The 23,015-nt window shown below is 30.2% G+C and overlaps 2 protein-coding genes and 1 long non-coding RNA gene across 3 annotated transcripts; 2 read left to right on the top strand and 1 right to left on the bottom strand.

Annotated features, from left to right (window-relative positions):
- The first annotated feature begins 5,398 nt into the window (after positions 1 to 5,398).
- LOC112693426 lies at positions 5,399 to 11,197 on the top strand. The gene is made up of 12 exons (XM_025568488.1): positions 5,399 to 5,480; positions 6,090 to 6,344; positions 6,685 to 6,886; positions 6,970 to 7,115; positions 7,178 to 7,332; positions 7,403 to 7,578; positions 7,670 to 7,818; positions 7,903 to 8,095; positions 8,178 to 8,289; positions 8,763 to 8,934; positions 9,553 to 9,983; positions 11,067 to 11,197. Exons 1-12 carry the CDS (start codon positions 5,405 to 5,407, stop codon positions 11,133 to 11,135), a joined length of 2,136 nt encoding a protein of 711 aa, XP_025424273.1. The 5' UTR covers positions 5,399 to 5,404; the 3' UTR covers positions 11,136 to 11,197.
- Positions 11,198 to 14,052: 2,855 nt separating this feature from the next.
- Positions 14,053 to 15,406, bottom strand: LOC112693399 (tetra-peptide repeat homeobox protein 1-like). The gene is made up of 2 exons (XM_025568443.1): positions 15,298 to 15,406; positions 14,053 to 15,183 (listed from the first exon to the last, which is right to left on the bottom strand). The coding sequence occupies exons 1-2, from the start codon at positions 15,304 to 15,306 to the stop codon at positions 14,143 to 14,145; spliced, it is 1,050 nt and encodes a 349-aa protein (XP_025424228.1). The 5' UTR covers positions 15,307 to 15,406; the 3' UTR covers positions 14,053 to 14,142.
- A 92-nt stretch (positions 15,407 to 15,498) lies between these two features.
- LOC112693400 lies at positions 15,499 to 20,742 on the top strand. The gene is made up of 3 exons (XR_003149471.1): positions 15,499 to 15,769; positions 20,292 to 20,361; positions 20,514 to 20,742. It is a non-coding gene; the product is annotated as an uncharacterized LOC112693400 (long non-coding RNA).
- Positions 20,743 to 23,015: the final 2,273 nt, after the last annotated feature.

Here is a 23,015-nt window from a genome sequence, read left to right as displayed (position 1 = left end):
AAAAATCAGACATTTGTCGACTGGTGACTATGGGCTATAATATTTTCTATACTTATTACGGTTTATATTGAATATTATATGGGTATGGTTATATTTTCAACGTTATTCCACGAACACGTTAATATATTGGATTGTATTTTAAGTTTTAAATTTATGATCATTAAGATTTTCATTAAATAATATAAAAATAATTTCACTTAGGTATGCAATTATAAAACAAAATTCTAATAAGTAATCAATATGGTAAGATAAAAATCGAAAAAATAACAATTGATTAATATAAGGTTTGTAATTTTAGTCATTCTTTTTGCAGATAATTAAAAACGAAATAATATTATTCATTATCAGTATTGGAAAATAACAAATATCCAGTGAGCTGCGTAAAAACTCAATGACAAATTACAGTAAAATGTACTGCGATTTATAACCTTTTTTGTTTTTGTTTTTCATCAAAATTTGGTTGACAATTTAACTCATTTCTATCACTCATAAATTTCTTTTGACGCCGATAATGTTTATGTTTGTCGTTTTTTTTTTTTTTTTAATAAATCTTATTTTTTCATAAATATATTATTTAATGGATTCAAAAAAAAAAAAAAAAAGTAAATCATATCTATCATACAAATTAAATATGTATTTGAAACCCATCATAATCAATTAAATAATAATTTATTGTAATTTTTTATGAATATAAATTCGGCATACAGAAGCTTTTTGATGCCCAATTTCTGTTAAGCTTTTTCGAAACCAGTAACCATTGAATTCAATATGATTATGTAAAATAAACTGAGACACGACCAATGAATAATATATTTCAAACAAATGATGCAAAATTAAAGTGATGTAACAATTAATAATAATCTCATTACGTAATAATATTTTTAAAATAAATCTCTAACTCTATATTTTAGTTAACTTTTGATATTTAGACACAGTGCAAAAAATAAAATGAAATTCGTGTGAATATTAGGTTACGGGCCAGTAAAAATCATAAACACTATGATAACCGTGTACAATATACAGTACCTATTGATTATTAATATTTGGTTTATAATTATTTATGTTATAATTCAGAGTGCAATTTAATCTTTTAAATATAATTGTATTAGTTGGTAACTATCGATTAAATGTTCTTATCTTTATAATTGTAAACGAAAAGTATTAACATTTTTATGATAAGAAATAAAGTTCAAAAGTTTAACAAAAGCTTGTAAATGTGGTTGCTTGTAAATATTTTGTCTAGATAAAAGTCTTAACGATAATTCTGGTGAAAGCTACGGATCAATATAAATGTATGTGATTCTTATATAACCATAGACTCTAATTTAGTCTAACAATAAGACCTAATAATTTTATTTCAGATTAACATAACTGTAATATTTGAATCCAATCACTTAGAATTATACTATTATTAGTCAGATTTAAAAAATTAGTTTTTATTATAACTAATAACATCAACGAGTCATAAATTTCTTAATAATAAGAAATAAATATTAAAACTTTTATAAGATCATATGTAACATTTACCATGAGAAGGTTTTATATTTATTATGTTTAATTTTGAAATTTTTAATATTTTTAGACACATATGTTTTTAAATTTTAAATAAATATTAAAATAATTAGTTTTGAAATAAAATAAAATAAATTAAAATTCATCTTGCATTTGTTTATTTTTAATAGTATTACAATTCAAAGTTATTGTAGAAAAGTATATAAATTAATTTTATGTTGTTATCACATTATAATAGATTAGTGCAATAGTTATTAAAATTATATACTTATAACAATGACTACAGTGGAAACACTAATTCCAAATCTAATGAAATGGTTAACTATAAGTAATGTATGCTATGATACCACAGATTTACAACAAAAATGGGTAATATTGTAAGTTATTTTTTACTTTATTTTTATGTAATAGTTCCAATAGTGATATCATTATGATTTTAAGTATTAATAATTGTTTATTCTTTGACATGTATTATATACTGGTAGTATAATACTCTTTTGTATTAACAATATGTAAGTAATGTACTTATTATAAAATAATATGTCATCACTAGGGACGCTCGCAGAAATGTAGCTCAAGGGTGGCAAAAAAATTGTAATACTATCATTAATAATGTTCTAAAAATCTAAACTCATTTAAGTTATAATAAAATTTGTTTTATCCATGCAATATTATATATTATATATTATAAATAATGATGTTTATTAGTTTAAATATTTATAAATAAAAACACAATAAAGTTTAAACAAACAACAATTTAATTTGATAAAATTTACATCATATTTAATTATTTTATTTAAAAATGAATGACAATATCCTTTGTTAGAAGCAAATAAATTGATTGAATCATCAATTTGTTGATTAAAATTTTCTTATCATTATACCTTTGGTGGTGTGTATTTAATTAACCCCAAGCTACTCGGTCTTTTATTTCCCATCCTATTTATAATCCATGTCATTAAACGGCGTAAAGTGCTAAAAAATAAAAATAAAGTTATTGTTAAATATTCATTTATATACTGAATAAAGTGTATAAACATTTTGTAACTGAAATGAAAAATCTCAGGGGGGGTGATAGCTTCCGGGTATCCTTGGACATCACATATTTATTTAAATAAATTATTTCATATCAGATGATAAATATGACTTACGATAGTATTTATTTCTTGTTGATGATGGTGTTCATTATTGTTATCATATTTATTCTTCTAGCGTTTACTTAAATCAATAAACTAAAGCCTTGAATTAATGTAAATATGTCAACTTTTAATTAATGATAATTAAAAAACGGTTGAGAAAGTATTAACATCTTTCTAGCCTCCAAGTCTAATTGGAATCCGGGACAATTTTAATTTCTACAAGTTTGCAAACGTATTAACGATCTTTACATCAAAAACTGGTTATTAACAAATAACATTCTTAAACGCTACAATCGACGTGGCACTTAATCGTAATAGTTTAATCACTATTTGGTACAATGCTATAAATTACAATGAGTAGATTAAATGGTTGAACCACATGGTGTACACAATACGTATAGCCGTTTTACGACAGAGGCGGATTAAAATCAAGATGATGGAGATGAAGGGGATTTTTACAGTTTAAAAGGCACACATTTTAGATAATCCCGGTTTGTACTATAGTTTTATAATATATTTACGTCTAAAACGCTCGGAAATACAATGCTTTTTTTTGTAGAAAATAGAGAAAGATTAAGGATCAACACCGACCGTTCCCCTGGATCGATCTCTATTCGGGGAAGATTTTTTTTAAGATAAAATAAGAGATAAAAAAACAAACTATTCGGTATAACATGTGCACGTTAAAATATTCACCTCGTTCCAGACAGATAACCATACAGGTTTTTGTGCCGCATAGGTATGACGACTGTTGTAGAAACATAAAGTTCTCGAACACGTGTCAATCGCGAGCACTGTGGTGACATGAGCGAACCGTTGAATGGCCTTTGTGACGTGGAAAATGGTATACGAACACTGCAGTAAAATACTCGTCGTCACGTGGGTGATGGTAAGTTTTCACATGGAGCGTAGCAGATAAACGTTTGTATATGTAAGTTCGGACACGGAAATAAATATATTGGTACGTAAGTTCCAACACAGACAAAAGTACAGTAATATGAAAATTCTGTTTCTATTTGGGCTAAGTTTGGTACCGTAAAATTCAAAGCTTAGGTTTAGAATAAGAATTGAATAATGCAAATGATAACCCAGGAATGTGACTGGTACATTTATTTGTTTACTTTTTCAATATTAAATATAAATTTATTAATAAATTTATAAATTTATTGTTTATAATCATTATTATTTTGTTTCTATGTAAAGGTTCATGTTCATTTATAATAAATCAGAAATTGTGTTGGACATAAATAGAAGTATAATATTCAATTAAGATGGAAGTTTGTCATGAATATTCTGAACCGATAAATAATATTTTTAACCTTGATTACCTATTTAAAAAGTGTTCATGGTGTATAAAGTGTAGTTTCTACAATCATATAAGGGTGTGCAAGTACATCGATCAAATATTACAATTGTCTACTAATAGTTTTGTAAGTCTATAAATAATAGTTTATATTGAATTATTTATAATTTTAATAGGGTATTGTAGTTATTAAGTGAAGTTACGTTTTATTGATATTTCATTTAAAAATTTGAGTTTAAAATATATTTAGATAAGAGTATTGAGATTTTAATAGGTTATATAATTTTTTTTAAATTTTTAGTACATATTTTGTTTAACGCAGCATTAAAACTAAGAGTATAATTATGCAGAGGCGACACCGGTATGCATTATAAAAATTTGGTTTCATTAATAATGTATTATTAAATAGCGTATGAACATTCCTACAGTTGAATTTTTACCACAATACTTTTTGTAGATTTTTTTTTTCGTAATATTATCATTTTTACAACAACACTGCACATAAAAATAGCTGTAATATCAATTATTAAGTATACTACCTTAAAGATATTGAAAAAAAAACTGCGAAGAATCATGCACTGTTATGATAATTTCTAGGAGGTAAAGTGATTGCATAATAAAAGGATAATAAAGTTTTTACGGTTTCCTGGCATGCGGTAAAATCCGAGTCCTTGTAAGTTATCACGGTTTTATTTATATATCACCAGAACCGATAAATGACGTGAAGTCCCATGGTTCACACCCCTCATTGATAGTTTCAATAACTTCGAAAGGATAGGGGACGGAAAGGCGATTTTGCGTGATCGGTGACAAACTACTGTCCGTTTTATATCATCACCGTAGTAGTCGTTCGGACATTGTGTATGGAAAGAAGTATGTTTATTATTTGTCGCTAACTGGTTTGACCTAACCATCGTAATGACTTTGTAGAAAGTTATAACATTTTTGTTGCCTGATTATATATTATTGTTATTATACCATACTTGGAATGAAAATATGTTTTTATTTATTTATTTCTTTTTTTTGTATCTATTGTATCTATGGTTATTTAACTATTTTTCTAAGAATTAGAACCCGTATACTATGGTAGATTCGATAACTATTTATTAGCAATCAATAATTGTAATGGAAGTAATAGAAACTAAAATTTTCCCTATTATACCGATCACCAAGAAGTGCTTATTATATAGTCAGCGAACCACTAAGTTCGACTAAATATATATAAAATGTATACATTTATGTGTACTATATAAAGCTGTATTAATGTATTAAACCTGTGTTTATAGTTATCAATCAATATTTGTTAACTAATTTGGTGTTGTGTGTTATTCAATTATAGTCGCTTGATCATTTATTTTACGCGAATGACATAATCGAATGCTTGGTGGAAAACTTTCTAATCGAACCTGACTGCATTTATTATCTCAAAAGGATGTCAGCCCTATGCTTGATGCCACCGACCGTAAATTCCGTAACGGAATGTTCGGAAAATCTACCGACATTAATACGATTCTACGACGTCATGGGTAATTTTAATCGACTGTATATTTTAAAACATATTAAATATTAGTGATGTGAAACGGTATTTTTTAGTATCATATTGACAATATTTTTTAATTGTTGAATACATAATTTCATACGTTAATTTACTTGTTAATTATTTTACTTTTGAACTTTTTATAATCATTTTTTTGTAATTTTTACAGATTCAAAAATAATTAAATATTAAATTATTAAATATGTTATAAAATTTTACATTTTAATACTTCTTGAGCTTATCGTTTTATAATGATATTTGATTAAACTTTTAAACCGATTTACTTATAAAAATTAAATAAATAGAAAATATAGATTTTAACGAATTTATATGAATGCCAATATCGAATATTGTTTTAGTTTTGATAGTTGGTAACGAAAAAATTAGTTCAATATCAATATTATGATGTATCACAATTGAATATATAGATTTGAAGAAAATATTTTTATTTACGTTTTAATATTAAACTGTAAAGTGCGATATGAATACGTATAATTACTATTTACGTCTCATTTAATTAAAAAAAAATAAAAAATAATATTAATTTATTATTAACGTCAATCAATGTTCTTGTATTCCTATGTGTAAAACAATGTAGCCAAATGCATTCGATTGGTCCAGACGCACGACGACGAACTGAATATGCTCCTGTTGGGCGTGATTCAATCGTCCATAGTCCGATGCCAATCGGTACCGGAAAACTCTGTCAGTTTACGCTGCTGCCATGAAGCTATAGAAATGAGTGGTTTACCGAAAACTCTAATGGAGCTCATCGATAATGTCCCGAATCAGACGTTTTTCAGCGATCTGCTAAAACTGTCATTTAACCTCGCAGTTGTATCTGATCGATCGGGTATATATATATAAATATATAATGATATTTTAAAACAGTTCCGAACAGTTTTTCCGGCACACAAAATACATTAATTATAATTATCTGGGATTCTTTTACCATGGCCGTGATACTTTAACTTCACTGAATTCAAATACCGCTTAGATATACCACACCTGCTGTGAGATATAAATAAACAGTGATATTCACTAGGGTTGAATAAAATATAACTGAACTGTGATCCTGTAACTCAGTTGAACTATAGTAGTGGTTATACTGCAATTTACTGTACTAATCTATTATCTATAAATTCTATGTCCAACCATCCGTTACTAATGCTCAATAATTTTTACGCGCTCAGCGCTACAGATGATGCAATCGGACGGTGTTAATGTACTGGTGGCTGCGTTAAAACCAAATTTCCTTTTGTTTTCCTCAAATTCCAACGAACGTTTGACTGTCTGCGAATTTGTGGTTTTGCTGTTGAATCGGATGTTTTCTCTGAAGCGCGTGGCCTCTTCGACTACTCTCGAGCTGCCGCGAATCACTCGCAATACACTTGAGTGGGCTTATACAATTTTGTTCAACTAATCGATGACAATAAGTGGTTATCATTCGATAATATTACTAATGCGTTGTGTTATAGGATTATATTTGATAATATACAAATCGAAACGGAAAAAAACGTTATCAGAAGTATGAAAAAGAGAAATGAGTTTTGCTACTTACTCGCCGAAATCGTAGATAATTGCTCTTTTGAGGAACAAGCATTTTCCAACGAGATGATAAAAGGTACCAATTTTAATTGTAACCGAATAGAAAATAAATTGAATTTTACAAGTTTCGTTTTATAGACATGGTTATGCTTTGCGTTTGGCCAGAAATCATACATATTTCACATTGGTTAGATAACGTAAAATTCGATTCAGTGGATGAAAACATAATATTCAAAAGCATTATGTTAGATATTATAAATAAAGTGTTCATAAGTTTATCGCAAAATCCCGAGGTAATCTCATAAAATATAAAACGTTTAAGGTCACGGAAATGTTTTCTCTATTTTGTTTGTATTTGTACAGTTTCAACTATTGAATACCTTTTTGATCCAAGCATTTATGTCGTTAATAAATTTCGAGTATTCAAAAACAATGTATGGCGACAATGTGTATACGGTTTTAAATCGATTTTTATTAAATTTGCCTTATATACTGTTGAATTCTACAGACTGTTCAGTAAGAAATGATTGCTGCACCGAGTTGAGTATTTTATTTGCTGTTTAATAATGATAATAATATGGTTAAACGTTTTAAACTATAAAAAAACATTTATTTTTTTTTCTGGTCTAGAATAATTGCTTTAATTAAATTATTGCGATCTCAAGAATGTTTTTCACGCACAATGATTGATGTTATAATTTGCATAGGAATTGTTTCAAATGATAATTACGATTTACTTCGAAAGTTTAAGGCTCTTAAGGCAGATATTTTGATTAATGGTTTTGTTACATATAAATTTATATTTATATATCAAGTATACACTTTAGAATGATTATAAACGGCTTCGTTATTTTATATCGTAGCGGTGATATCGGATACACTGAAACGAAAAGACTACGATTGTTTTCAAGATATTAGCTTGTACGGATTAAATGCGTTGAATATATTTTTCCGAGAAAATCAACACAATCCTGAAGCTCAGTTGATGGTTTTTAACACTGTAATACGAATGGTTAAATTGTATTTGGTCGAAATCGACAGCAAAATCAACCAAAAGTACGATTTTTAAGTAGACAATTCATACTCGTTATCATACGAGTTTGTCTTTGTTCAATAAAAAATTAAAAAATTTTTGTAGCCTTATTTTGGATCTGTTACATTTCATTAAAAATGCAATAATTCGATATAGTGATCAAGTAGAGCATTTCATCGGTGCCGGAGGAGTCGAACAATTATTGGACGTTTTACGTGTACAAATAATTTATTTATCATTACTAAACGTGTTTTGGCAGGGCAGTTTTAAGCAATTGGATAGCTGAATTAGTACAAAATCTGGTTTAACGATCCTATTTACTAGTAAAGGAAGTGTGAAGTGGAACTACACTTACCGGTAACCAGGTTGTCGTATTCCGCTATTATTTAAAACTGTGTGAAATTTCTTGGGTTACTGATAATTCCATTGATAAGTATTTATCACATGTAAACCTACAATAGGAAAAAAATACTAAACAGTAAACAAGACCAAACCATTTTGGCGAGTTAGCAACCAAAACCAATCCAAGTTGATATTTTAGCAAACAATACTAGTAGGTAACCTATTTGCTTTAAGCGCCATCGCCAAAACACGCTTGCCGTTATCTCATATATGTATCTAAATCAACTCATAGTTATATCTAAAGCCGTTAATAATACGTTCGCGTTATGGTTTAATAACATTTTATAGTCTGCAAAATATCCAATACAGTTGGTGATACTGACGACACTCGTCGATTTAGCCGTGTACAGATCGGCAAAAAATCGTATTAAAAAATGGAAGTGCGCCAGTACCAACGAGGGCTATCTGGAATTATTATGTGAAATTTGGAGATACGAACAAGTTAGATTCGATTTCATAGGTAAATAATCATTTAAAATATTATTCATATAAACAGACTTGGGTAAAACACTTTTTAAAAGTATTTAGAATAAATACTCGAATACTTAAAAAAAATAGTATTCCGAATACTTTTAAAATACTTTTAGTTTTCATACTATAAAAATAATAGATGTCCACTCAACAGAAATATTTGAAATTGCAGATTAAATATATGTTATTTTATTGTACTTTTGTTTTACACAACTGTTATGGTTTATGGTTTACAATAATAATAAATACCCGATATTATCATATACAAGATTCGACGGAGAAGTAATAAAAATCATTTAAAAAATAGATGATTCGACGGCATCCGAAATACAGTATTCAGAATATTCGTTATTAAGTATTCGAAATACTTTATTGAATACTTTCAAAAAAAAGGTGTTTAATTAAGTATTCGAAATAAAGCATAAAGCATTCCGAACACTAGTATCCGGAATACTACCCAAGTCTGCGTATAAATACAGGTACACGACGTTCACTTTTTAACAGTTGAAAAATATCAACATCTGTTACGACATAAAATATTAAAAAAGCGCTGTACATAAAACACTCGCGGTTTAACCTACGCGTGTAACGCGTGCCGTTGTTGCAGACGACGAGTTCGTGTTCCGCGAGCAACGCGACAAGACCGCGGCGGGAAATCTCGCGGACGACTGCAGCCCGGCGGTGGAGTCGATGTTCATGTGCGCCCAGCCCAAGATCTATCTGCTGCTGCAGTTGGTCGAGTTCCCCGACGACGACGACGACGACCGCGGTTGCGCGCGCGAGGACGACGTAAGGGAGAGCACGATCAGGGCGTGCGGCCTCGTGTCCGCGTTCCGGGACAAGGCCACCGTCGCGCACATCCATCACTATTATTCGCTGAAGCTGGGCGAGGTGTGGCACGAGAACGGTTTGCTGCCCGACCCGGTGTCGGCCGTCGAGTCGCAGTCGATCGACGCGATGACCGTGCGACACGCGTACCTGATGGCGTTGATCCGAATGATCAAACGCGAGGTGACCAACGTTCACGTGGACGACTCGGTAAGTCGGTTCGCGGGAAGGGAAACGCGCGCGACCCGCCGTGTACGCGGTCGACGTTTGCGATCGGCCGTCGGCCGCGGGAACCACTTACCGTTCGACCAGCGTTAAAACGTAATAAACGTTGCGAGTCGATTACGCACCGCTTGATCCGTTTCGGACGCGATCAAATAACGCAATAATGTTGTCTGAACAATTACGGATGACTACATTTTGAATTTCATATCCACCGGACAGTGTTTTTTTTTTTTAATTCGTAGACGAAACTTATTACAACGGTTGCTTGAAAAACAAATCGCATTGATTCGTAAACATTACGATTATCTATAAACCTATTCAAAATCCGAAACGTAACAAACTTTGGATTTGGGTTTGAATTTTTTTACCGGTTACAGTCGACTTCCGTGAAAAAATATTCTAATATTTCTATGATATCACGTTCCGACGATCACCGGTGCGATAAACAATGCTAACGGACATGCAAAATACATCATCCCAGTTTTGACCGTGACACTGAACACACCGTGTTCCACTTACATTTCCGGGCGCTTAACATTATTTAAATCTGACACAAGATAACTAATCGTAAAATATAAATCTTGATTATTGAAAATGGAAATTATTAATTGTATAAAATGTAATAAATAAATGTGTTAATGTACACATATTTATAGATATTACGTGGAATCATTATATTTAAGTATACTATTTACGGAAATAGTGAACTTAAAAAAAATCAATCTCGTTTGAAACAGGTTTATAATGATTGTGAATGAGTAAAAGTAAATATAAATAACAGTATGCATCTGAATATCTGTGACATCACGGTATGATGTAACGTATGTAATTTCGCGATTAGCGATATCATTACATTTTATTATCAGAACCATCGGAATAAATCTAAAAGAGCGAAATAACATTGTAGGTTCCTGTTTAATTAAATGTATATCCAGTTTAAAAATTCTGTAAATCGTATTAGTATAGTTTTGTTTTTTTTTTCGCAAAACGCCGTATAAACTATTTTTATCACAACATATAATATTTTAATGTAGCGTTATGTTTGAATTTATGATAATTTTGTTTCAGGAAATCAAGATGGAAAACAAACTGTACGAAGAAATAAGACGTTATCATTCAAACGGGTTAAATAAATGATATTCAAAATTAAATACACAATAACATGTATTGTATAAAATATTTTAGTCTAACGGTTAATGTTTCGAGACGTAATATTTGACAATATATATAAATAATATTGTATTATTTGATTGATTTTTTTTTACTGAATAGTATAAATAAATATTAATTTAGTATCGTGTAATTTAATTAACTTGTTTATCGAATCCTATATATTCACTAATCGTCAAATATATACTATTTTTTGTTTAATATAACAATAATAATAATTTAAATATAGTTAAACTAAGTTTTTGTTGAGGAATATATAGTGTTTTAGATATAGTTTTTGTTAAATAAATATACTATATTTTATATTCGTGGTGAATTGATGACTGAAATCATTGAAAAATCATTAAAGCTTTCAAGTGGATTGAACTTCATAAATTTTCGTGATTATTCGTTTTATGAGAGTATTTTGGAAATAAATAAATTGTATTCGTATAAAAATATCACATTATTTGAATTTATATCAGTCAGCAGCAGCCCCTATTTTTCATAACAATCCCAGTGCATCCGAATTGCATGCCAAAAAAATAAACATAAATCGGAATGTCCAAATTGCATGTCATGTTTTAAGAAGAGTCCATGCGAATTGCATGACATGTACCCCCAAGTTTGTTTATCATGCACTTATGTATACAACTTACATTTTATTTTCGACTTTTCTAATTTTTTTTTAAAAAAATAGAAATTGATCATTAGAAACTGATTAGTTTCTAGATTGTTACATTTTTATATCCGTTTAAACATTTCATCAAATTGGAAAAGATCATAATGTGAATATTAAACATTAAATAAAACGATTGTAGTTTAGAGTAATCAAGTGAATGTATTTTACATTTTTACATGGCATTTAAAAATGTAAAATTTTTACTCGGATATAACAAATATTTCAATCTAGAAACTAATCAGTAGGAATAACCATATCATAAGTTAAAATAAATTTTAAGTTGTGCGTATAGGTGTATGATAAATAAACTTGTACCTACACGGCATACCCCTCTAAGACATCCGATTCGGATGCAGCCAAAAATTCATACTAAACATTTTTTAATGTACAATTATATGATGCAGAGCCCCCTCTAACCCCTTCCATATGATTATAATTTTTAGTACAATGTCAGTAATAATTTTTAGTAATAGTTCTTTTTTATTAATCAAATTGCACAACTATAATCTGTTATTATTTTTTAAACTGAAAATATACTTTTGTCTAGTATAAAACTGAAAACTATAATCTTTACAATTTATTTATTTTAATGCGGGATGTATAATTTAAAATGTAATAGATATGTTTTAGTCCTCATCAGCTATCTTGCTTAAACTGACTCCCAGAAAAATACCTTCATAGTAGTCTTAGTTATTAGTATTTAGTACACACTTCTCTAATCCGCAATGCATCACTTCCAGTTTCGGACTACACGCTTTGTGTCGGGGTTCGCTAAAAAATAGGTGCTGCTAGTCAGGTATGAATTAAGATTAGGTGTTATTAAATTGTTGTTTTAGCGACAATACTATTTGTATTTAATACAAGCTGGTGCTAAATAATGTTAAATTTAGAAGATATCTTGTAACGGAGTAACCGTCACTACACAAAACGGTCCTTTTCAGGACCACCAATCACAGCCAAGCATAGTAATCACAACCGGGTAGAATAAATTTGAGCCCTCATTACAGAGTCCAAAACTATTCTACACTTCGAACAACAAGGACTTCATGTAGGAGAGACTGAGACGCTTCGAACAATACCATCCCCACATCCATAGCCCCAAAACTGTGCGAGTAATATTACTTCCCGTACCAAACGTAAGCACAAAACAGTAACGGCGGCAACGCTAGAGTTTACTAGTTGGTACGGGAACTAGTAGATATACCGGACGTTTTACACCGCTGAAATACAGTCTTCAGTATCTCAATATCAGGACTTCAACAACTACTACGGAACGAAGAAACGGAGACCCGAAAACATTACCAGTAAAGCATTCCAGCCGAAACCTCAGGCGATGCATTGATACCCCGACGAAGACACTCGTTGTACGAGGCGGCAACGACGAGCGCGCAGCGTTCTTGTTTACCGTTACGAACGAAACCATCGACACAGCGGCGAAGACGCTCGTTGTACGAGGCGGCAACCAATAGGCATACCGTTCCTGACTACTCTGCGAACGAAGTTGTCTACTTAACGGCGAAAATAGTCGCTACGTAGGACGATATCTGGTGTCGGCGAACACACGCACACACCATCAGCGCATGATCGATCTACCATCGCGATCAATCAAAACGGTTGTTTCAGAACCACCAATCTGAGACGACCTCCCACCCTCAGTGTGCCTGCTCAGACATCACTTTGAGGCAATATCAAATCGAACACGACTTCTATAAGACCGCGGGAGAGCGGTTCTGACTCATCCCTTTATTATTGTACAACTATTATCAATATTAAGCCAATAAGTCCCAACATTTGTATATTCAGTCACACCTCTACAGGCCCCGATATCTTCAGTCGCGGCTCGTTTCTGCAAGTCAACCGCACGGCCAGGAAACTAACTCCTTTATATTAAATTGTAAATAATCTACATCATACAATAAATAGACCAAATTGTACGTCCCAATACCATTACGTGTATAAAATTATTTACGATTACGGTAGACGGTCCGTATCAATCTGACACAAGAAACAGATATTATTCTAAAATACTGAAATGTAAATATTTTGAATCTATTAATCAGTACTGGACTATATATTGAATTGGAATGTTTCTAGAGGTGGTGTTGAGTAAAAGGTAATTTTTTAGGATGAACACTGATGTATTAAAAACAATTTTTTTTTTATTTTATTCAATAACTTTTTAACTAGTTATTAGTAAAACAAAAATATAATAAAAACAAGAAATTAATAATTGTCTACGAGTTTTAAAATATGGTATACATTGTATAAAAATATGACATCATTATTCAGTTGAGATGGAATCAAATGAATATTCTATTTCTTGTAGTCCAAACTGTGTCCGTGACCGTATGAAGATACACTTCCGTGTCCAAGTGATCCGCTGTAGATGCTACCAGAGCTGTAACCGATGGCTGGAGATACGTAACCAGAGCTGTAACCGGAGCCGTAACCAGAACCGTAACCGATGGCGGATGAAGCAAGTCCAGAACTGTAGGCAGAACCGTAACCGTAACCAGAACCGTAACCGATTGCAGAAGTTGCAAGTCCAGAACTGTAACCGGAAGCGATAAGTGGTGCTGCAGGAGCTGCGATGGCGATAGCTGGTTGAGGTGCTGGTACGACAACCGGGGTAGCTACCGGAACGGGGACACTTTTCACTACAGGGACTGCGTATGGTCTGGACACTGGCACTGGCACGTCACGGACAACCGGGACCGGGTAAGGTGAGGCAACTGGATGAGGAACTGGTCTGTCGACCGCATACGGTACTGGTCTTTCGACTGGAACCGGGTACGGGGCGGGTACATTGACGCGGTACGGCTGATCGACTGGGTACGGAACTGGGTGCGGTACGGGAACGGCTACGTTGTTTTGCACTGGCACTGGGTACGGGGCGGACACCGGTTGAGCGTGACGGTTGATGATGTGCACGTCCCTGGAGATTGGTACAATGGGTCCGGTTGTTGGGGCGGGTGCGGCAACGGCGGCGGCGGCGACGCCTTGGTAACCTGAACCGTATCCGAGACCGCTGGAGTATCCCAATCCAGACGATAGACCCAAACCGGATGACACTCCTAGACCGGAGCCGTATCTGAGACCGGAGCCGTAGCTCAGACCGGAGCTGTAGCCCAGACCGGAGCCGTAGCCCAGACCGGAGCCGTAACCCAGACCGGAGCCGTAGCCCAGACCGGAACCGTAGCCCAGACCGGAACCGTAGCCCAGACCGGACGACAGTCCTAATCCGGAGTCTAATGCTGGCAGACTTCTCTTTTCGTGCTTGGTCGTCTTCTTGTCATTGCTGGACGCGTCGGCTGCGACAAGGGCAACGGTGGCCAAGGCGACGAGAGCTGATGTCTGTAAACAGAGAATGAAACGCAATCGTTAGGACGAGAACCGTTTGTGAAAAAACGTCGAGTGATTTCGAACACGAAACCACCAGCGAACGTGAGTATGGATCGTTATACTTACGAATTTCATGGTGAACGTTGGTTATCGGAAGCGAATCGGTCGAATGATGATTATTCTGCACAGCGGATCCGCTATATATACGATTGCGAACGTGTATGATCGGTGCCCCCCCGACATTTGTTCGCGGGTGGTGAAAATTACGAGAATCCAGTCCGTGTCTGCGACGACCGCGCGCGAACCGGTACCGGTTGATTGTGTCACACCGTTGCTCGTCGCAAACGACAAAATCTGGAATACTGTTACGTTCTTGTTATCCTCGAATCACGTAATTTTCCCGTATCGTTTTATTTATTTTATTTTTTTTTAATTTTTTTTTTTACGTACTTATTCCAATGATTCGGATGGTTATTCAAAGCGCAATATTCGAAAGTCTAAGGTGTATTCTCCGTTTAGTTCGCAACAAAGTTGTTCAGTTTTTTTTTTTTCTGCAGATGATGCAAACCGGTGACCGAGTTGAATTCTCCATGTTTCGGTACGTTTTGTTTTTATGGACGAATATTTATTTACAGTAACTAATGTTATAGTATTTTAGTAAAATCTATTATTCTGATAAATTTGAACATTTCAAGCAAATTTTACAGAAAACATCAAATGTTTATCGTTTACTAAAATGTCCCAAATAAAAATATTGGTATAAATATACATATATATATATATATATATATATATATAATTATATATAAAATTAATATAAATGGGTATTATATTTTTCGTTTCCATTTTAGTTTTATCAAGTTTCTACTTCATTGTTTTGTTATAAAGTGTTCCAAGCTATAAGTATAGCAAATTAAGTATTACTTTGATGGTTATGCACTGTTGTACATGATATAAATTTTTTAGTAACAACAAGTTGCCGTTAAAAAATATATCTTTATTTTAATTATATTTTATATACATATACATAATCATTATCGGGATAGTTGAGTTACATTGTATATTTTATTTTGCTTAAATTATTTTACTAAAAAATATAATTTCTAAGTATTGTTCAATAATGATATAAATTCAAAAGTAATTGAAATAGTGTACAAAACGTTTATAATTATAAAATTTCTAAAATTTCAAATTAAATTTAAAAAAAAATGGTGAATATAGTTTAGTATATTTATATACTATCTATAATAATAATATATTATAGTATTTAGTCATGTTTATAGTTTAGATCGCGTATCTATATACTGTTCACTTGTCAAATGATATAAAATGTATTCACTTTAAGCGATACAATAGGGATTGTTTGACCATAGATACAAGATTTTTCATTTTCAAAAATATAATATTTAAGTAAACATTATTCGTAGTAAGAACTTCATAAATATTTGATCCTTGATGATATTTTAGTTCTCAGATGATTCAAATTTACTATCTGCATTGTCTGCGAATATCACTGCGTATATTAATATTATTACACATTAATTAGTCGAACGTGTATAAGTGCTACATATAATATAGGTATGACTTGTCATATGCGTACATATATAATTTTTATGTACATCGAATTATTATTGAATAAACTTCTTAAGGTTCAAAACTACTTAAAGCATACTCGATAGATTTTAATAAGTAAATCGGGTTGCTTTTTTCGAGGGAGAGAAACACCTGGTACCCGAAATTGATTTATCAGTACTGACATGATGACTTATTAGTATAAAGAGTATTAAAAATATAGTATAATTAATAATTTAATATATTTAATATCATCTTACGGACCAGATGATGCAATTTGACCATTAGATAATATATATATATATATATGAAATTGGAACAATTTTGAACAATAGTAGTTGCAAGTTCTTATAAAGATAACTTGTATCTTCATTTAATAGACGTTTTATAAAATATGGATTTAGAGACTTTTTTTTTGTTTCAATTAATTTATTTTGGATTTGATTTATGAAACATGTTAGTGTAAGAAGAAGAATGTATAATCTTCGACTGAAACACTTTCACTTTTTAAGATGTAAAAAGTCGTTAATCTTTGTTAATAATGATTCTGATGAATACTGACTTATATAAAATTGTATATCTTATAAATTGTTAATTATTCTCAAGTTTCCACTGTTATTAGCATTTTTGAGTAAACTACTGCCCAGTAAATTTCCAAATTTTAACAATCAAGAAATAATTTAAAGTTTGTAAGATTAATTAATACAACGAAGGAAAAAATAATGAATAAATATAAAACACGAAGTTCGAGATGTGTAGGACTTGCTGTATTACAGAAATATAATTAAATTTGTCAAGCATGGTAAATTTACTGTAAGAGTTAAATTATTTACGGTTATCTTAGTTTTGAAAAATATGTTTGAAAGTAAATGTAAATTATTACACTATTATTACAAATAAAGATTGTTTTAAAAGTTCTTTTATTTGAAAATAAGGAATATTTTTTTAATTTTTTTATTTGTAATATCCTCAGTATGATATTTCACACGTATAATTTACTTCTAACAGTATATTAATTACAAAATATGCATGAAGAATATGTATGCATAGAGTCAAGGAAATACATTTAAAATAAGAGTTTTTTTTTATTAAAACACTTTGTAAGAACTACAAGAAAAAAAAACAATTTTGTGAAATACTTGTAAAACAAATCTCTAATTCCTATAAAGTGATAACGAATAAATAAATGCTAAGCAAAGTTAATATATCAATTATTTATTTATTTTTTAAATTAAATATTCTTTTGATATTTTATTTATTTGCTTGGTTATGATTTTATAGTAAGTTTAAGTATAATAACACTAATTGATATGTAAAACATATAAATATAAATACTGAATTAAGTTATTATATTATAGAAATACAAAACCAATTATACAAAGTAATAATTTAAAGGGTTGAATAGATAACTAAAAAATCTTGTTAAGGAAAAAACATAAATAAGATACTTAAGTATACTTTATTCAGAGTTTATTTATGATCAAAATCATAACTGTGCTTTAAATTACGAGTAGAATAAAAGTTTAATTTTTTTTTTCAGTCATTTTTACGTGTAATCAGCCAAAGATATTTTGATATAATTCATATCTCATTGTAGTTTCTTTAATTTTGTTAAATATACATATAATAATATTGTGTATCCATAAATCAAAATGATAAAGTAAAATAATATTTTTAATTTAACTTCTTTTACCATTTATTTTCTACTTATAAAGAATAATAATTTTGCATTTGTCTCGACAGTCTGTTATTGGTTTGTTTATCCAAGTATTGGGCTTAGAGTAAAAGTGTCCATTATTTAACAAGCAATTACTGGATAAATTATAGAATCGCAGTGCGGTTAGTAGGGCGTTGTAACTCGGACAAATGGTGGATAAGACGTTATCGAGAGGGTTGGTAAGATTATATTTTAAGTGGTGGATTTAGGAAAAAAAATTATATTACGAGGAGTGTGTGTACAAAATAAGTTTTTCTCCGTTTGAATGACATCGTTGGAAAATCGTTCTCAACTATATATACCTACTCGTATATATAAAATAATACGGTGTTCGTATAATCTCGTTTTTTCCATCGATCACGCGCACAATTAACTAATGGACTCTTACCGTTCCTACGCCAACGTGGTTATTGCTTTCGAATGTTCTTACGTATAAAATCTAGTAGAGATAGTCCGTTATGGCTTGTTTGGAAATGTCTGATGATTAGTTGCCGATATCATACGAAACTTGTGTTATGTTCCGAAGCCGCCGATTTTATCCAAACTCGATTAACCAGTGTATGAAAAGAAAGAATCGAATAATCCGTTTTTTATGTTAACTGGTATTGATTGTCATGTGATTCATAACAAAACGTATATGGGTGTTTTTTTCCATCTAGCATGATAGCCGGTTATTTAAATTCCATTATTTTAATGTTGTAATTATTACAAGATTAAAATAATAAAATAGTCTTAGATCGTTATAGGTTGGATATTTTTTAATTTTTACGCATGTTACAAAGCGATCAAAGCGCTCAGACTTGGATGGAATTTTTATCATAATTACTCCAATAATGTCGAATAGTTATGGGATATATAGTTATAGTTCCTTACATTTATATGTAAGGAATTTGTGTGCAATTAAAAAAAAATATATACGAGTATAATCATACATTTTCAATAAACCATTTGAATACGGAAATATTATTAATAAAATATGCTGTGAAAAATAGTTTAAAAGTAATATTAACTTCTATAATTATTTAATTACTATTCTAAGTATACAAATATATTAAATTTAAATTAATCTGTTAAGTAAATTACAGTGAAACTAATCTACTTTGTTACAATTTTGAATTAAGAAACTCTTATTTACACATTTTAAAATAATTATTATAGAAATGTGTAAATCGATAAATAGATTAATTACAGAAATTAGTGAATATTATTATTTGCCTAGTATAATGATCAATTTTTTTTTTTTATAAATAATAGTACATTTTGTTATTTTTATATATATATATAATATAAAGAAATTTAATTTGAAACGATGAAAAATAATAATTAAAATACTTGGACTGAAAATAAAATAAAACCTGAAAAATATTCGAAAACTTTTATATAAACTTATAATTTTATAAATCTTATTACATTTGCAATATACCTAATACATCAATAATAGAATAATACCTATTTGGTGGTAAAGAATGTAAGAACTGTTTATAAATTTTGGAGATAATTAGTATTTGAGTTATTACGCATTTCCTATGATCAGTTCAATCGGGAAATCACGTGGTGTGTTATCAACGTATTTAGTTCATAATTTCACAATGATAGGTAATGAAATATATTGTTAAAATCGTAAATAGTATTTACTAAATACATTCTTTGATCCGTTCAACGTATGGATTAAGAATACCGTATAAATTTCCCATATAGATCATATATCAGATTTAATCACAGCTACAAAGGATATTGTGTTACGGTTTATTATTAGTCGATGCTCACTTGTCCGCATTATTTGTAATCAATATTATCACCAAATCGGTATTTAAAATATCCGTCTACTTAGTTACAGCATGCCACGTCGCCGGGAACAGGATTCATTGGTAAAACATATAACATACTGCGAGATTTAACAGGTAATCAATAATGTACAACTTGCATTTTTCGCTTTTCTGAATTCGAGACTTGCGTGCTCGTCGCATTCAAAGGCGTAGAAAATTTGTCGTTATTATATATATTTAACGTTATAAGTAAAAATCCTTTTATAATATATCGATCACGATAACAGCAGAAAACGATGAACATGTGTACCGCGTATTGCAATGTCACGGTTAATCGTCATGAGGGGTTGTTCAACGAAGAAGAAAATGCTTATATTTATGATACTGAAGTGTGAAAGCATCGAAGTTTCATAGAAATGTCAGTAAAACATTAGTAACGGCTTACTATGATTTCATATTTTTTTTGTTAAATATTTTTTTAATTTTGTCTTTCATTTATCTTTTTTGTTTAAATTAGAATGGAGTTTTTAGAGTGTAGATTTTAAAAGAAATTTTTCGCTGTTTCTACATTGTTAAAAGATATAAAACCATAATTATAACCAGTTAACTTGTAGAGCTGTACATTTATGTCATGATTATTAAATATTGTTATTGTTGTCTATCAATTTATAATAAATCAATTTTTAAAGTATGATTTTTCTTGTTTCAAATAGTTAATTTGTAGACACGAATATAATTTTTTATAAATTATGTTATAGCTTATGTTATTTTAACTATAGTAAAAATATTTATGGTATTTATTTGGTTTAGCCGATGTTTCATACGTGAAGTTGCATTTTGAATTGTGTCAACTGAAAGAAGAAAAACTGTGTGGTAACGGTGAAGTTTTATATCATAAACAATAACAAAAGCTAAAAAAATATATTTTCTTCATGCTTTGCAGCCAACGCAAAATGTTACCATCTGTGCTATATAATACCGATTTACGTCTTGTGGTTGGGTTATGATTTTCTTAAGATTTATTAGTTTATTATCCCTATTTCATCCCTATTTTCTATAAAAATAAAATCCTTGACACGAAACGCATATTTATGCACAAAATATTATGCCTACACGAAATTTATTGTGACATTTTCCGCAACATACTTCCTTTACACCAAACGTGCTCGATGGAACTTACTTTGTTTAATATTTTTTTAATTGAAGTCTTTTAAAACTAATAATTATAACCGCATTGCAGTTACATACTACATTCTTTGTTGAAATTAAGCAAACTAATGATTGTAAAAGCCAGCACGTCAGTTTGGGATGAAAAAGTTTCACATAATTTTTTATAATTTATTCAGGAAATTAAAATTAAGATTGAAAGGACATAACTTTCATAAAAATGTCATTTTTTTTTTCTATTCCTACCTCACTTAATAAAATATTAGGTATCTATTAAACTTTTAATTTAATAAAAATGTTGGAAAATTCAAAATTATTAATTTTTCCCTCTCAAACCATCGAATAGTTAATTGTCACCTAATACTACTATTAAAGTACAACAATTGACTTGTGATGATCTATTTAATGACAGAATGATAATTACATGATTTCTTGTTACTTTTAACCTCTCTTGCTGTTATGGTAGGCGAGACCCCGATAAAATTATAATATTTGCTTTATTTAAATGAATAATATAAGTAAGGTTATTTCAATACTATTAATAATAAAAAAATAACTATAATTTTTAAAATAAAATGATATGAGTTTAGAATGTCGTGCCCAAATTAACTATGATTGATTAAAAACCATCTGATCAAATCTATGTAAGTACACTATAACAGCATATTCTTGATATTCAAATAAATTTTATAATAATACATTCGAAACAAATTTCAAATTTGATTATAATAAGAAAAAATCTTAAATTGAAATGCTGTGATTATTTTTTTTACAGCCACTTCCGAGTGTAAGTTATTTTAGCAAACCGGGACACTGATACATTTCCTGCAGAATCAACTCAACGATATTATATTAAATATTTAAATGTATAGGTTTTATTTTTCCTCATAAAACGCCACTGTAGTTATTCGACGTCATAACCGCAGCAAATTAATCAAGAACTGCACAGATGGTGAGTCTGGGTATGTGGTTTGATGGTAGATTGATGTTTATAAATATTATCGTATAAGGCGAAATATATAAAAAATGGTTGAAAAACAAAAAGTTTTCACTAAATATGTTTTCAATTCCTATACATATATTTGTAATATCACGTTAAATGTAAAAATAATAAAACTAATATATTATATGATATGAAAGTTTGAGGTAGTGTTTATAGTGTTTTTAATCTTGTTTTCCGAAGTGAATTGGGTTAAAAAGAGATTTTATTTTGGTATAAAATATACTCATACCTTTTCAGAGACTTATAAGTATTTATTGTTTAAATGTTATTTCCGCTAACAACAAGAAGAAAAACATTGAATCCGTAATCGTGCCAGATATGTAGTGAAAATCTTCTGAAATTTTGGAAACCATAACAGAATCATCAGGGTTACGTAAAAGTATTGTGAGGTTATAAATCATTAAACCATAATTTAGTGTACTAGGGTGTCTAATTTTTAGTAAAATTTATTTTTTTTTGTATTCAAATGAAAAACATTTTTCTAAATGCAAATGCTTCCTAATTTCAGTAAATGTTGCTTGACGAAATACATAATATAAACTCAAGCAAAAGACTTGTTGAAGATAGGATACAAGAAAATCGTTAAATTTTCTTTCGAGTGGAAAATATTATCGTTACG

This window comes from Sipha flava, unplaced genomic scaffold (assembly GCF_003268045.1).
Source record: "Sipha flava isolate LNK unplaced genomic scaffold, YSA_version1 86_pilon_pilon, whole genome shotgun sequence".
Taxonomy (NCBI): domain Eukaryota; kingdom Metazoa; phylum Arthropoda; class Insecta; order Hemiptera; family Aphididae; genus Sipha; species Sipha flava.
Note: the sequence above shows the minus strand (reverse complement) of the source record. Positions and strands in the feature narration are given on the sequence as shown.